The following is a 16,119-nucleotide window of genomic DNA, read 5'->3' as shown; positions in this document are numbered from 1 at the left end:
AATGTTTAAATGAAAAAAGAAAACAAAAGGAAAAAAAAAAAAACCAACCAACTACATAATCCCAAGCTTATAGAATCTAGTTTGTCCACTGTGGGAAAACAGCAATTTTCACACCTTTAAAACTTTTCAAACACATCTATTGCAGTTGTGTTTGTTTCATTGTTTGGAAGGGGTATAATTTTACAGGAAAGGCTCAAACTCAGATTTATTTGGGGGTACTAGAACTACATACAATAACCCTAATGAGTCCTTATGGTGTCATTCCTTTTCCTGTGGTGGTGCTAGATTGAACCCAGACCCTTAGGCATTCTAGGAAAGCACTCTACCATGTGCTGCACCCTCCCACCCCACCCTGTTACCATTTACCTCAAGGGTGCAAGGTTGGCTTTTGTCTGAATTCCAGATCCATCAAACCCCATTACTCAGAACTACTGCAGGGTAGTGTAGGGGCTGCTACAGATAAGAGCTAGAAAGAAGCCACACAAAATGTTTTGTTGCTCGTTTGGATGGAAATTTGAGCTGTTAGATTAAAAAAAATTCCGGGAGAGAATGGCCAGTCACCAACCTTGTTTAGGAAAATCTAAGCAGGACTGGCCTTGCTGGGCAAGTGTAATAAAATGGCCAAGAGCCAAGGGATTTGCCCTAGAGTTTAGTGTAACACTAATGATCACAAATCTAGCTGTACAGGCCAATAAAAAGGGAAAAAATGGAGATGCTGGACTATGGTGCTGATGTACTAATTAGGTAGGAGTGCTGGAAAAACAGAACCTACTTCAGAACATGGGCTTTTAGAGCTTAAGATTTTAGAAATGGGCAGCTCTGACATGATTAGGTCTAAGGCCTAGCTGTGGATGAGGATATCCGAGTAATAAAATCAGACCTAATGTTTATAGCATATATACATGTACATATTTTTTCATTGTGAAAAATTTTTTATTTTAAGAAAAAAATTCAGTTAACAAAAATTTTAACAAGTTTCACTTAGCAAAATACACCCGAAAGGAAATCACAGTACAAAGAAAGCTTTAAGTCAAGGCCTCACCAATTCCTACAGTATTAGTATTGTGTCTCAATTCTCAAAACTAACTTTTAAAAAACTTAAAACTTAACCTAATCTAAAACATATTAAATGAAATATAAACTAGAATGAACAAGCATGAGAACTGCTTCTCTTTGATTAGGGATCTAGCACCTTTGAGATCTCCAAAAAGTACGTGTCCCCAGTGTGCTCACGTGGTGTTGAAGATCCACCATAAACACACTTCAACTACTTGAACTCAGATAACAGCACTCTGAAGAATACTAGCAAAAATGTTAATCAAGAAAAGTAGAAGAAAAAAGCTTTAGTTTATTCAATATCACATGCTAGAAGAAAAGTTTGCATGAGAAAACACTAAGTAATTTTTAAATCTATATTTCACAAACTCATGGTGTAAAATGGGTCCCACAGCTTCCTCTAGTATAAACTGCCTTTCACTGCTAACTGGCTGCCTGTGAAAATTCGATTAACTCAAATGCTCCTACAAAACTAGTCATACCCTCCCATGTTATCCTGACCGCTGTAGCCGGTCCCATAGCAACCACTCACTGACTGGCTCTCTAGACCACTATAGGTGGCCTGGGCAGCAGACACCCCCATTTCCTGCATCACCTGGCTGCTATAAACCCCATTGCTGGTCCCTGTTGTTGAATTCAGAAAGAGTTCTATGTATCTGTGCTGCATGTTGGCCCTGTCCTTTGACATCGCCGCCACAGCTTCTTCATGGGTAGCAAACTCCACGTCAGCCTCTCCGGTCACTCTTCCATCTGGGCCAATCTCAATATGCACTCTCACGGGGTTGAGTGGAGAGAAGAAGTTGTAAATGTCGTTCTCGGTTGCTTTGTAGGGCAGCCCTCTCATGTGGACGCAGTGGCCGGTGGTGCTCTGCACGGTGAACTCGCCGTCTCCGTATCTATGGTCGTACATGCCGGAGAGACAGTAGCTGAGGTCTCTCCCAAAGAGGTCAGTGGTGAAGCCATAGCTGTCACTGAGGCCACTATACTCCTCATAGCCCCCATAGCCTGCACTGTAGGCACTGGATCTCATCCTATCCAGGCCTGCCTGCTTCACAATGCCCATGTATCTCCGGGCTGTGCCAGGCCGATCATAGGGCCCCGGGCGCTGTGCAGACATAAACTTCAGAGGCATATCTGAGTAGGACCTAACTTCCTCCTGACTGCTCTTGAACACTTCAATATAGCGGTGCCCTATTCTCTCCTTGTGCTTCCCCAGGGCCTTCTCAGCTAATTCCTGTGAGGCAAACTGCACGAAGGCCTCCCCTGTAATCTTGCCCTCAGCATTCACCGGCAATGTGATCCCATTTGGCACGATTTCCAACCCTGAGAAGAACTGAATGATTTCTTCCTTTGTGCATCCAAACGGGAGTCCCCGGAGCCGCACGAAGCCATCATTAGCACAGTCAGCGCTGTTTGGACCGCTGTGCTTCAACACCCAATCCATCTCGGTTCTGTGAGACTTGAACACCTCGATGTACCGGTGGCCCATGCTTTCCCTGTCTTTTTTCAGGGCCAGTTTTACATCATCTTGTGATTCAAGTTCAACAAAAGCCTCACCACTCTGCCTGCCTTCTCTAGTATAAATGAAATGGACACCTGCCACCCCATTGTGAATCGTGCAGTTGGAGAGAAAGTTCTGCACGTCCTCAATTGAGCAGGACCATGGCAAGCCACGGAGTTTGACCACAAAGCCTTCACCTCCCTCAGGGCCCAGCATCATGAATGCTTGACAGGACAGATGTCAGACAAGCTTGAGCACAGAGTTCTGTAGCTTAAAGAGCAGTCACAGAGGCCTTCAATGGGAGACAATTATGGTAGGCAACAATCTGTCCACTAAGGTAGAACTAATTTCTATTTTTGTGAAACAAATACGGTTTAGGGCCAGAGAACCCTAGATTCCACCTGATGATTAAAAACACAGAAGGCTCCAGGGAAAGGCCAGGTGCATCTTCTTTCAGTTCTTAACCTGAAATGGCACAAAGACATATTTTCAGTAATTAAGTTGTGTTTTTATGTGAGCAGACCACTGTAGCTGTGTTATTAGGTATTCTAGTCCCCAAAGAGACACGAGAGCAAACAAGCTTCTGAGAATTTAACTAGCCCAAACTCATAGATAAGAGAATCTAAAGCCTTTACTCAACATCCAGGGCTTGCTTACTAAACTTCCTAGCTAGGATAAGAATCTCTGAGGGATGTACTAAAAAGATTAGGTAATCTGTGTTGTTAAATCAGTATTAACTGGTTACCTATTGTGCCATCTCCATTCTAAGATTAAATAAAAATGAAGTGAACGGAGACAAATCTGTCTCTGTAGATTTGTGGAACTTACCTTTAGTAGTTTACTTGTACTAATTTTGGACTAGATGTTTCTTTTATTAGGGGGTAGGATTGTAGGTGAGGAGAAAGTTGCCCTGTGCATTGCCAGGTGTTTAAGTATCTCTGGACCTTACCTATTAAATGCTAGTGGTTTTTTCAATAGCGACAACCAAAACTGTCTCTCCAGACATTAATAGATGTACACAATACAACATCCACAACTGCCCACGCACAGTCTTGGGAAAAAGATTAATTTCAGGCAATAGAACGTACAGTGAACAGGTAAGAGAATGATAGAAACTGGTGAGGATGAAATTAACGATAGTTGTATTTTTTAAATATGTAAACTTGGCCTAAACTCCAGTTATTCAGTCAAAACAACGCTGCTGTGAAGGAATCTTGCACATATAACTAAAGCCCTAATCAGGGTCACTTTGAGTAAGGGGAAGATATCCTGGATAATCCACTTGGGCCCAATCAGTTGGAAGGTCTTAACAGTCAGCAGAGCTGAGGCTTCCTGAGAGTGCAGTTCTAGCTAGCTCATGTACTTCCTCCCAGACTTCTGCTGGAAAAAAGTTTTAACTAGTTCTTAAGGGATAGTCTGCCCATGATCTTCCCTTTCTGTCTACCTGGCCTATAAGTTTTATTAGACTTGCTTAGCTAATTCCTACAACTGTGCAAGTCAATTTCTTATCCTCCCATTCTCTCTCCTCTACAGATTCTGTTTCTATGAATCTAACTCATGCAGCCTAGAAAAGCCAGACCAGTGTCACTTTTAGGCAGAGAAAAAGCAATAGTAGTCTTGGAGATGAGAAAACATCCAATGGGTTCAAAGACTAATAAAAATACCAGTGTTTAAAGCAGGGAGAGGCTAGAAAGGAGAATGGTAATAGCAGTGGAGAATGTGAGAAGTGTTTGATTCCTAGAATTCTGAAGATAGGACACAGCCCCTGAGGCTGAAGACTCAGTAGGACTCCTTGGCCTAAGTGATTAAGAAAATGAGGTGACATCTCACCAAGCACAGTGGAGGGTATTTGTTTCTCCTAAGTGTTTAAGTTTATGCCAATCAGCTGGACACTTAAAAAAATTGAGGAACAATTTGTGAACAAGGAAAAGAAAAAGCCAAAATGGACCTTTTCCCAATACAAGAAGGCAAAAATTCCTTAACTCAGTTTCCCAATTTCCACACAATTCATGGGACCTAAATGTCCAGGACAAAAAAGATCGGTGAGTTTCACAAACTCACAAGTGGAAGTTTAGCAAAAGTTTTAGCTTAAAAAAAAAAGGACTAAGTAGGGAGACATAGGGAAACAAAAAAAGGCAAATAAAAATAACTCCTGCTTTAAATACAGTAGGAGTAGAAAAGCTCAAACGGTTTTCCTAGGGGCGTTTTATATTTTTTGAGCTGGGAAAATACATGTGTTCCTGTCATCTATCAACTAATTATTAGAGACAATGGGCTTACGATGGGTCTATTACCCAAAACATAGCTGAGTTTTACTATTTTAAAACACGGAGACGAGTGGCCTAAGGTAACTCAAAATACAGGTCGTCTTTAATATTCGGACTCTACATCTAATAAAAGAAAGCAAATTACAGATAGCCCCTATCTAAAAGGCGGACAGAAGTTGCTCTTTTTTTTCCCCTCCCGGTTCTTTTAATTCCTGCATTTGGCCCTTTTAGTATCATTTCTAATGTCCCCGTAGACGCTTCTATCTATTCTGCTCAACTAATTTACTTACAATAAAACGCACAACACTTAGTTCATTTCATGAACTTGGGGGAGAAGGGTTCCTCACTATTGTTGCCCAGGCTGGTAGTCTGCAACTCACGGGCTCAAGTAATCCTTGCGCCTCAGCCTCCCACCAGATTTGTAACACTTTATCACTTTGGAAAATCCCCGCCTAGGCCTTAAGTATAAACTACAAAGGAAGCTGGGCGCCAACGGCTCCTGCCTACATTCCAAGCTAGGCCGGAGGCTGGGATCCGAAGATCGAAGTTCGAAGCCAGCTCAAAAAAAAACAAAAAACCCACCAGAAAACTGTCCCACAGAATTACCTCCAATTAAGCAGCAAAAAGCCAGAAGTGGAATTGTGGCTCATGAAAGTGGTAAAACACCGGTCTCGAACGAAAAAAAGCTAAGGGAGAGCATGGCCCGAGTCCAGGCCCCAGATCCGGGAAAGCAAACAAGCGAACAACAACAAAAAAAAAAACAAACCCTAAAACTTTCCACAAAAATCTGAGTTTACAGCTCAGTGAAATCTCTATATAAAGTACATCCACCTATTACCGATCCTAAATCGAGAAAAACAATACTTAAGCCTCAAAAGCCCCCTAGTGGTTTCTCGGTGCCCGTCCTCCCACTCCAGGAAAGACTACTTTCATTTTGAATACTACCGACCACGGGGCCGCGGGTCGGAGACTTCACTTAAACGAAACTAAACCAACAAAAGGAACTCTCCGGCCTGCCTTTTTTCCCTAAGCCGCCGCGAGAGTGAGACCCACGCGAGTGGGGGGGGGGGCTCATTTGTTTCCGCACGTACTGGACTTCCGATCCCCCGCGACAATAATGGCCCGCCAGCCTTCTCCTAGTTGCTTGCGCCTCCTGACTTGCTAACGCTAATCGCCACTCGGGGCGAGCTCGAAAGCCAACTGGCGGCAGATATTTACGCTTCCGGGCGTCTTAAAGCCGCCAGAAACTCAAATAATCGAGCCGGCGGGTCTCGCTGGGGCTTTACCGAGCGAGGGCTGCGAGCACCGGAAAGCCGAACACGGTCCCAAGAAAAAGAATTTCGCCACATTTCCTCCGAGAGTCAACAGGCTCACTTACATCGAATCCAAACCCAGGTGGGAACTAGACTCGCGGGATGGCCATAAAAGGGACGATGGCGCTGGAAACGCGTGCTTCAACAGTTCGCGAACGGCGGGGCCGAAACTTCAGCCACGGAAAGAGGAGCCGCAGGTCAGCCGCGCTAAGCCGGGTCGCGCTACGGAGCCGTGTCACGTGGCCACGCAGCCCCCCGCTTCTTACCGCCGCCCGGTGATGACGCCACCACGTCGGCGACGCTCGGCGCGCGACGCCTCCAGCGCGCCAAAACCACTGAAAATTAAAGTGTCTCCTTCAGGAATCCTCCCCCCGTAACATACTCGCTCCGTCCCGTCTTACTGTACCTAGGCTTCGCCTCCCCCCGCCCTTGATGTTTTTTTGTCCTGGGCTCGCGGCGGCTGACTAACCTAAGATGGCTGCCCGGCCGGCCTGGTGTCGGAGAAGACGGAAACAGCCCACTCCCTAACCACTCCCCATATCGACCCCACAGATCTGCACGTTATTTCCGGGGCTGGGTTAAAGTAGCGGTTCCGCACCGCGACTGCGCAGCAGGGCAAACGCGGTCAAAGTATGATACGCACAGTTACTGGGGCGGGGAGGAAGCGGCATCAGTCTTCTCGAACTGCTGGCTCGCTCGCGAGAGTTGAGCGTTGCTAGGAGGTTCGGCGAGAGGGCGGGGCCGACACGAGGGCGGGGCCAAGGCGGGGCGGGGCTGACAGAGGCGGGCGGCGGCCTCGCGAAGGTTCTAGAGGTGCCGCGTGCGGAGGGGCGGGCGGCGGGCTCGCGCACGGGCGGGCGTACGCGGGGTGCGCGAGCGCTGCGTCTGGCGCCGGTCGGGGTCTCCGCTCGCGGTGGTCGCGCTCTGGCCGGCGTTTCCCGTTCGTCCCCGTGCGCGACCGCAGTTTCGGCCTTTGGCCCGACCCGCCCGCACCATGGCTTCGGCTTTGGAGGAGGTAAGGGGCCCGGCCGCGCCTCACCCCCGCCGCACGGCGGCCGCCTCCTTCGCCCCTTCCCGCGGCTCGGGTCCCCGCGGTTCCCCTTGGCCTCCTACACTGCCCACCTGCCGCGGCTGCGGGGGACTCCGACGGGGGCGTGTCGAGATGGCGCCGGTCGGGGTCTGCGAACGCCGGCCACCGCCGCGTGTTCTCGGGCCCTTTCCGCTCCCCTGTGATGCCGGGGCCCCGGGGAGCTTCGGGGAAAACCTGAACCTTACCGTGTGGGGATGCAGTTGCCTTTTCCAGAGGCTGTGTTGCCTTGGACAAGTTAATTTGTTTCTCTGTGCTGTAGTAGTCGCCATTTCATTATACATAAATACTGGGTATTATTTCTAAATATTTGATCCAATGCTGTTAGACGGCAGTACGTTCTATGGGTTATTTTATTCATTTATTTATAATTTTCCGCAGCACTGAGATGGAACCTAGGGCATCGCGGACAGTCATCGCGCCAGGCCACCGATCCACATGTCCAATACATGCGTGTGTTTTTTTTTAAATAACGGGAAAGTTAGTTAAAATTAAGAGTAGGAGATTGAATCACGCTATTCTTTTTAGCTCCATACAGTACATGAGTTAACTTTCTTTGGAGACTTCATTTGTGTATTTACAAAATGGGAATAATAACTTGTATTGCTCTCTTTCTGGCCTATGTACGATTGTACACAGTAACCTGTCGGATATCAACTTAAAAAAATCTGCTTTAAATGCAGAAAAATCGAGGTTGTGCTTAAGGAGTAGTAATGGATATCACAAGGATACGTCTCCAGAGAGAGATGGCCTTAGTCATACATAGGATAGTTTAGTATGGATCCTTGTAATGGACGTTGTCGGTTTTGGATGCTGAGGTACTTCAGAGCACTTCGTGTTTTGCGATAGGACTAAGCTTCTCAATTCGGTTGTTCAGTATTTGGCGTTGTGCCGTCTACCACCAAGTTCCACAATGTGTGCTTCCCAAAAGAAATCCATAGTGCCTTTGAAACAGTCACGCTTCCATTCACTCCAGCCCTTGGCAATCCCGAATCCACTTTGTCTCTGAATTTGCTAGTCTAGGTATTTCATGGAAGTGAATTGGGGTATATGTGGCCTTTTACTCTTAAACCAGTTCACCATCGGTACATTATTTTTATGGTTAAATATTTCATTATGTGGGTATAGAACGTTTTTCTTTTCATTAGTTGATGCACATTTGTTTCACTATACCTGTCCTATCTACAAGTTTTGTGTGTGTGGACATATTTTTAGATATCTGGAATATTTCTAAGTGGAATTGCTGGGTCATATGGTAAATCTTAAGGAAATGTTAGACTGTTCTTAAACTCATTTTCTGACATCCCCACAAGAAATAGATAAAGGGTCCGCTTTCTCCACTATTCATCATTATTTTCTGTGCTCTGGGGGTGTTAGTCTCTTGATGCCATTGTAGTGGATATGAACTAATATGTGGATCTGATGTGTGTTTCCCTATTGACTAAAGATGTTGAGCATCTGTTCTGGGTGCTTGGTGTCTACCGGAGAAAAGTGTTTTCAGGTCTTTTGCTCATTTTGAGGCAGTTTGTTTTCAAGCCCCTTGTGAATAACCAGGAAATACGTAAAAAGATAAGGATAAAAGGGAGTTGCATTATGTTCATACAAAAAAACAAATGCATTCCAAGAAGGCAAGGAAAATTACAAGATGAATTAGATGTAAAAAAGCCACTCTGGGTCAAGTTTGTTTGCAGAAACTGCACCAAACGGTTTGATCTTTGTTGGTTTCAGATCTTGAAGTAACAGCCAAGGAATAGATATACTGTAAGTTGGTTTGGTTGCCAGAGTTCTTTAAAGCCAAAACTAGCAATAAAGAGATCCTGGGAATGAGTGCCTAGAATAAAAGATTCCTACTCCAGTCAGAAAGCACAACTGCTTATTTGGGTTTGATACAATTCTGTTTGTCTTTGTTGAATAAATTCTTACTCTGGAAACAAAATCATTTTACATTTTAATGTTTGTATTGTGTTGATATTAGAATCAACATTAACTTTTGAAATTGTGAAAACATTACTTATAATGAAAACATCTTGGTTCTATGCTCAAAAGATAAGTTTCAGAGTTTTTGAGTTTTTCTATGAGTCTATATAGAGAACCTGGGCTGCTTTAATACCATACTATCTGTTACAAATCAGTGAAATAAAGGCATCTTTGGTAAATGAATAGTTAGGCCATTAAGAAATGTTAAAGATTTTCAAATTCCTTTTATACTTCTGGTATATTATACTGAGTTATCTCGCATTTGAAGGTATTTACTTGGTGTGAAACTAGTTTTCTGGCCAAATTACCTATTTATAATCATATCACAACAATTGGGGAAGTATTTAAGCCCATTAATTTTCTAACTTTGTCTTTATAGAACTTCATTAAAATGTTGGTCTGTCTCCAGGAAGTAGAAAAGACAATATTGTGAAATACATTAGCATGAGAAGAAAACCATAAGCTTTTGTAACATAACACATCAGTTTCCAAGAGTATGATCATGTTGAATCATATGTCCAGGTTTTCCCTGATGTGTAAGCAAGTCCTAAAGTCCTGACTGTTGTGACAGACCCACTGGCCAAACAAGATGTTTGTGGCTGTTTTGTTTTAGGCAGTACTGGGGCTTCAAGTCAGGGCCTTCTACTTGTAGGCACTCCACCACTTGAGCCACTATCCTTGAGACTTTTTTCTTAAGAAGCAGAATTTTTTTTTTGTATTGAATTTAAACTTTCTTATGTGGGATATTTGGTATAGGAAGATGAATGAGAACCGGCCACTTGAAAGAAAGTACTCATTCACCATTAAAGTTACTAAAGCCCTTCACCATGGTCAGCATTGAGTCTCCTCTCTTTTGTCTTCTTTATTTTTCATTTTTTATTTTTATTGTTATTATAAAGGTGATATACAGAGGGGTTACCGTTAAAATATTCTGAAACAAAGGTATCTAGCAGCCTACCAAACTGGAAGGTTTAGGCTTACTTGTCAGCATATGATTAGTTTTCCTTTTATAAAAAAACAAAACGAGTTACAACCCAGCAGACTAATAGGAAAAACTAAGTTTGCAACTCAGTCCTAGAAAGTTATGTGAACTTCTTAATTTTTAATTATAAGTTGAAATGAGTTATGGGCCATATTTATCTTAAGTAATTTACCTTCTGTTATAACCCAGCTGCAGAAAGACCTAGAAGAAGTAAAGACATTACTGGAAAAGTCTACTAGGAAAAGAGTACGCGATGCTCTTACAACTGAAAAGTCTAAGATTGAGACAGAAATAAAGAACAAGATGCAACAGAAATCACAGAAAAAACAAGTTGACAATGAAAAGCCAGCTGCTGTTGTTGCTCCTATTACAACTGGATATACAGTGAAAATCAGTAATTACGGTATGGCTTGCTTCCCTACACTTCTTTTCTTCAAAGCACAAATTACCCCCCCCCCCCTTGTATTCTTGATAGATGCTTTATGTGAAGTTTATGTACTTTATTGAAAGAACCCATGTAGGCTAGACTTACTGTAGTTGACCTTATATCCAGTTCTATAAAGCAGAAATAATTCTTCCCCTCATGTTGTATTCTTTTTTTTTTTTTTGCCAGTCCTGGGCCTTGGACTCAGGGCCTGAGCACTGTCCCTGGCTTCTTCCCGCTCAAGGCTAGCACTCTGCCACTTGAGCCACAGCGCCGCTTCTGGCTGTTTTCCGTATATGTGGTGCTGGGGAATCGAACCTAGGGCCTCGTGTATCTGAGGCAGGCACTCTTGCCGCTAGGCTATATCCCCAGCCCTGATGTTGTATTCTTGATGTATGCTTTCTTATGTAAAGTTCATGCATTTTCCATATTGAACTTATGTAGGCTAGAGACTTATAGTTTGTCAGTATATATGGAAATTACATTCATTAAATATTTATTGATAGGTTAGTCAACAGGTTTTTTTTTTAATGAAAAATTGTTTTCACTGTATTTGTTTTGCTTTAAGCTACCTTACCTTCCTGAGTATCTGTGAATACAGGTATGAACCGTCATGCCCAGCTTAATTATTAGAATCTTTAGCCAGGGTAATGCTGCATCTATAATCCCAACACTGGGAAGGTGAGGTAGGAAGATCACAAGTTTGCAAACAATGGGGCACATAGAAAAAATCGTGCCTTAAAAAAAAAGCAACAACATTATGGTGCTGGGAATTGGCCTAGTGGTAGAGTGCTCCCCTTGTATACTTGAAGCCCTGGGTTCAATTCCTCAGCACCACATATATAGAAAAAGCCAGAAGTAGTGCTGTGGCTCAAGTGGTAGAGTGCTAGCCTTGAGCAAAAAGAAGACAGGGACTGTGCTCAGGCCCTGAGTTCAAGCCCCAGGACTGGCAAAAACAAAACATTAAGAGGGCTGGTAGTGTAGCTCAGTGGTAAGTCACTTGCCTAGCATGCAAATAGCCTTTGATTCTTTGCCCAGTATGCAAAAATAAAACAAGTAACACTAATAACATTTTTAAGAGCATGGGCATGGGCCTTGTGTTCAGAAACCTGAATTTGTATCTAAGTTCTACTGTGTGTTATGTCAGATGCCTATTGGTGGGTATAGTACTTAAATGTTTTGAGATTTAGATTCTCCATCTAGAAAGTTTCTTTTGTTTTAACAGTTCTGTTTTTCATATTTTACTGAGTTTGTTGTTTTTATTATTTTTATTTTACTTTTGTTTTTTTGTCTTTTTGGTGCTGGAAGAATGTTACTCTTGCTTTGTCACTGAGCTATATATCCTAGCCTGAATTTGCTGTTTTTAGAGACAGTTTCAGTCTTTCTTCATGTCCGGGCTGGGAATATGGCCTAGTGGCAAGAGTGCTTGCCTCCTACACATGAAGCTCTTGGTTCGGTTCCCCAGCACCACATATATAGAAAACGGCCAGAAGGGGCGCTGTGGCTCAGGTGACAGAGTGCTAGCCTTGAGCAGGAAGAAGCCAGGGACAGTGCTCAGGCCCTGAGTCCAAGGCCCAGGACTGGCCAAAAAAAAAAAAAAAAAATCCCTTCATGTCCTATCTTTCCTGTTGTTTCTAGGATGGGATCAGTCAGATAAGTTTGTGAAAATCTACATTACCTTAACTGGAGTTCACCAGGTTCCCAATGAAAATGTGCAGGTGCATTTCACGGACAGGTGAGCTCTTACCTCAGATTACCTATCATAGGGGCCTTTCTGTATAGTTCCTCAAATTTCGGCTTAAATTTAGAACTAATTTTGCTATAAACATACTTTGAAGAGGTGTGGAAATAATCTGGATAGCCAGATAAACATACAAAAACGAGTCTACTACAACATTCACTTTTGTGTTGTATAGGTCATTTGATCTTTTGGTAAAGAATCTAAACGGGAAGAATTACTCCATGATAGTGAACAATCTCTTGAAGCCCATCTCTGTAGAAGGCAGTTCAAGAAAAGTGAGTGCTTTTTTTAAATTATGTTTTGGGTCAGATTATTTTGAAATCATATTAAATTGAACCTGGCTTATTTAGAATTGGAGATGAACTACAATTTCTGTGCTTTAGTAGGAACCAAAAATTGCGTCCTGTTTTATAAATAACATGTTTTGGAAGAAAGCTGTTATGTATTCATGTATTAGTTTTGGTTGCTTTCATATTGAAATGGAAAAGCTTAGTAGCTGAAAACAGGTCATTGTAGCACATGGAACCTAGAATATTTGCTACTTAATCCTACCAAAAAATTGGCAGTGGTTACTGTATGAGAATAGATTATAAGAATAGTTCAGGTTACTCATTCTGATTCTGTTTTCACATTTGTATGATTGTAATTTATTTCATATATTGGAATGGCATTCTGAAATAAAGTACATGCAGTATAAAGTGCTTAAATTGTAGGTATTGTTAGGTGTACTATGTATACTGTTTTTTTTGGGGGGGGCGGGGTTGGCCAGTACTGGGGTTTGAACTCAAGGTGCTTAAGACTTTTCACTCACAGCTGGTACTCTACAACTTTAGCTAAGCTTCTGTATCTGGCTTTTTGCTGGTTATTTGGAAATAAGAGGCAGATTTGAATGTCTGAACTGGTTCTGAGCCTCAGTTCTCAAGTCAGTAGCTAAGATTGTAAGTGTACATTTTTGATAGACAAAAGGTCTTAAGGGCTTAGTCTAGTTGTAGAAGGTACACAGTCAAACTTAATTTATGCTACACATTCCTTTAGTCAATATATTTAGTTTGAATGCAGTTTAGTGAGTCAGTAGTTATGCCATCTGTTATGTAATAGAAATATTAAGATGTATTTTGATTAGATTGCATCTCATTGTAACATTCTTACCTACAGTTCCATATTTGAATACTCCTGACTCTTAGAAATATTGTACTTTCCTTTCTTGCCTTCTAAACACTTGACTCTATCATCTTTTCCTGAATTAACAAACTCACCTAGTCCTCCTTTTCTTCAACCATGCCAAGATGTTTGCATCTTGCTGCCATCCCACTTGCTTCTGGTTTGTCCTAGAATATCCTCCTCCTGGATCTTAGGTTTCCATTTTGTCTCTGAGAAGCCTTAATGAAGTTTTTTTTTCTCACAACCCCAACTCTCCCCCTCTTCTTTAGATTACTTAGTGATGAGAGGTATTCAGGCTTTGTTTGTGGTCTTCCCCTTTGATAATTTTCAGATTCTGGCTTAATTCATAAGTGTACTACTAGTGCTTAGATAAGTCTTACACGTATTAGGCGCTTGATTAGTTTATAGTTACTATTTTCTAAATGTCGATGCTTAATTTCCATGTGTTCTCCACATCCAGGTCAAGACGGATACGGTTCTTATTTTATGTAAAAAGAAAGCAGAAAATGTACGATGGGATTACTTGACTCAAGTTGAAAAGGAGTGCAAAGAGAAGGAGTAAGTTTAATTTCATTTAAGGGTCTATATTGTACGGCTGAAATTAGCTTCACTGGTACTTGACAGGTAGTCTGCTAGTGAACCATGCCTTCAGTCCTTTTTTGCACTATTTTTGAGAAAGGGTCTCACTTCCTGAGTCGGCCTGGACCACATCCTGTTTTTACTGTAATCATAGCTGGGATGACAGAATGTGTATCATTTTGTATTGAGATAGAAGTTTGACTTTTTCCTCTGGGCTACCCTGGAAAGCAGCCTCTCAATCTCAGCCTCCCAAAGTAGCTTGGATTATGGACTTAAGTCATGGGTGCCAACCAGCAAGTTGATTTTAAGAGTGTGGAATCTGCTCTTGAGAACTGGTTTCTCATACCTGAATATACTGGTGCTTCTAGATAGTCTTACTAATTTATTTTAGGAGTTCCAGAAAGGTTCTTGTACCCATGTATGTTTTTCTATTCATTTAAATTCCTTAAATATGAAAGAGACTTTTTTTTTTTTTTTTTTTGCCAGTCCTGGGCTTGGACTCAGGGCCTGAGCACTTTCCCTGGTTTCTTTTGTGCTTAAGGCTAGCACTTGAGCCACAGTGCCACTTCTGGCCGTTTTCTATATGTGTGGTGCTGGGGAATCGAACCCAGGGCTTCACGTATAGGAGGCACTCTTGCCACTAGGCCATATTCCCAGCCCCGAAAGAGACTTTTTTTTTTTTTTTTTTTTTGGCCAGTCCTGGGCCTTGGACTCAGGGCCTAAGCACTGTCCCTGGCTTCTTCCCGCTCAAGGCTAGCACTCTGCCTCTTGAGCCACAGCGCCGCTTCTGGCCGTTTTCTGTATATGTGATGCTGGGGAATCGAACCTACGGCCTCGTGTATCCGAGGCAGGCACTCTTGCCACTAGGCTATATCCCTAGCCCCTGAAAGAGACTTTTTAAAAACAGTGAAACAAGGTGTCTGTGTAGCTCAGGCTGGGATTAGAACTTGAGCATTTTGCCTTCGTGTTACTCAAGTAGTGGGATTACAGGTGTCAACAAACCTGGCTTTTTCTTCTTCTTAAAATGTTTAATATTCAAGTGCTTCTATATTAGTTCTGCTTTCTCTCCATAGTTGGTAGTGTACTGCATTGAGGCACATACCTATTCATACCTATCACTTCCCTTGGGAAGTGGTTGGCTAGAGTTAGGCTTAGGCTTCTGAAATTTTAAATCTAGATAGATGTACATGAGTATAGGACCCTGTGTTATTGTATTTCCAGTGACCAGTAAATATTCTAGCAATTGATGGGTTGAATGAGTAGTAATTAAATAGCTAGCAGGGTGTGGTAGCATGGGCCTGAATTGCACTTGGGGGACAGAAGAATTATGAATTAGAAGCCAGCCTGGGCTACATAATGAATAATGAAGACCTGTTTCAAGAAAGAAAGGATAATTGGCTGCTTAGATATTTATTCAACTAAAATTCCATCAATTTATCGACCACATTCTTTGAAAACTTAATGTGAAAATACATACCATTACAAATCAAGTCAGAAAAGTAACATACTATTAGATGTCCACTGTTTCCTATACTGTGTTATGACAGGTATGTGAATTATTTTGAATGTATCCTCTAGCTCTCTTGTCCCTTACCCAACTTTCTTGCTGTGTTAACCTGACATTGTATCTTTCCATACTTTGGTTTCTCCATTGTATTTTCTTTTTAACAGGAAGCCTTCTTATGACACCGAAGCAGATCCCAGTGAGGGATTAATGAATGTCCTAAAGAAAATTTATGAAGATGGAGACGATGACATGAAGCGCACCATTAATAAAGCCTGGGTGGAATCAAGAGAGAAGCAAGCCAAAGGAGACCCAGAATTCTGAGACTTTTAAATCCTTTTGGAACTGTGTTGAGGGAATACTAATATTTCCAATAAAGGAATATTGGCACCTACAGATTGGCCAGATAATATTTACACAGCGTTAAAGGCAGTGAATTCTCCATTTCTTACTGGAGAATTTAAATAAAATAAGCTTATTAAACACTTCTCCAAAGATGCTTTCATTAATATCCTGGTTATTTTTTA

The 16,119-nt window shown here is 42.3% G+C and overlaps 2 protein-coding genes across 2 annotated transcripts; one reads left to right on the top strand and one right to left on the bottom strand.

Moving 5' to 3' along the window:
- Positions 1–911: 911 nt before the first annotated feature.
- Positions 912–6,668, bottom strand: LOC125360096 (heterogeneous nuclear ribonucleoprotein F-like). Its single transcript, XM_048358104.1, has 2 exons — positions 6,203–6,668; positions 912–3,022 (listed from the first exon to the last, which is right to left on the bottom strand). The coding sequence occupies exon 2, from the start codon at positions 2,774–2,776 to the stop codon at positions 1,529–1,531; it is 1,248 nt and encodes a 415-aa protein (XP_048214061.1). The 5' UTR covers positions 2,777–3,022; positions 6,203–6,668; the 3' UTR covers positions 912–1,528.
- Positions 6,669–6,948: 280 nt separating this feature from the next.
- Positions 6,949–16,080, top strand: LOC125360097 (calcyclin binding protein). The gene is made up of 6 exons (XM_048358105.1): positions 6,949–7,152; positions 10,373–10,586; positions 12,246–12,342; positions 12,524–12,623; positions 13,970–14,067; positions 15,760–16,080. The coding sequence occupies exons 1-6, from the start codon at positions 7,132–7,134 to the stop codon at positions 15,914–15,916; spliced, it is 687 nt and encodes a 228-aa protein (XP_048214062.1). The 5' UTR covers positions 6,949–7,131; the 3' UTR covers positions 15,917–16,080.
- Positions 16,081–16,119: the final 39 nt, after the last annotated feature.

This window comes from Perognathus longimembris, chromosome 11 (assembly GCF_023159225.1).
Source record: "Perognathus longimembris pacificus isolate PPM17 chromosome 11, ASM2315922v1, whole genome shotgun sequence".
Taxonomy (NCBI): Eukaryota; Metazoa; Chordata; class Mammalia; order Rodentia; family Heteromyidae; genus Perognathus; species Perognathus longimembris.
The sequence above is the reverse complement of the archived record's forward strand: the minus strand, read 5'-3'. Positions and strand labels throughout refer to the sequence as shown.

Excerpts from the sequence above, each read along its gene's own strand:
- LOC125360097 (XM_048358105.1), top strand. The coding sequence starts at position 7,132 with ATGGCTTCGGCTTTGGAGGAG. Across the intron at positions 12,343-12,523 it reads CAGGTGCATTTCACGGACAG|GTCATTTGATCTTTTGGTAA; the intron begins GTGAGCTCTTAC and ends TGTGTTGTATAG. Across the intron at positions 12,624-13,969 it reads TAGAAGGCAGTTCAAGAAAA|GTCAAGACGGATACGGTTCT; the intron begins GTGAGTGCTTTT and ends CTCCACATCCAG.
- LOC125360096 (XM_048358104.1), bottom strand. The coding sequence starts at position 2,776 with ATGATGCTGGGCCCTGAGGGAGGTGAAGGCTTTGTGGTCAAACTCCGT.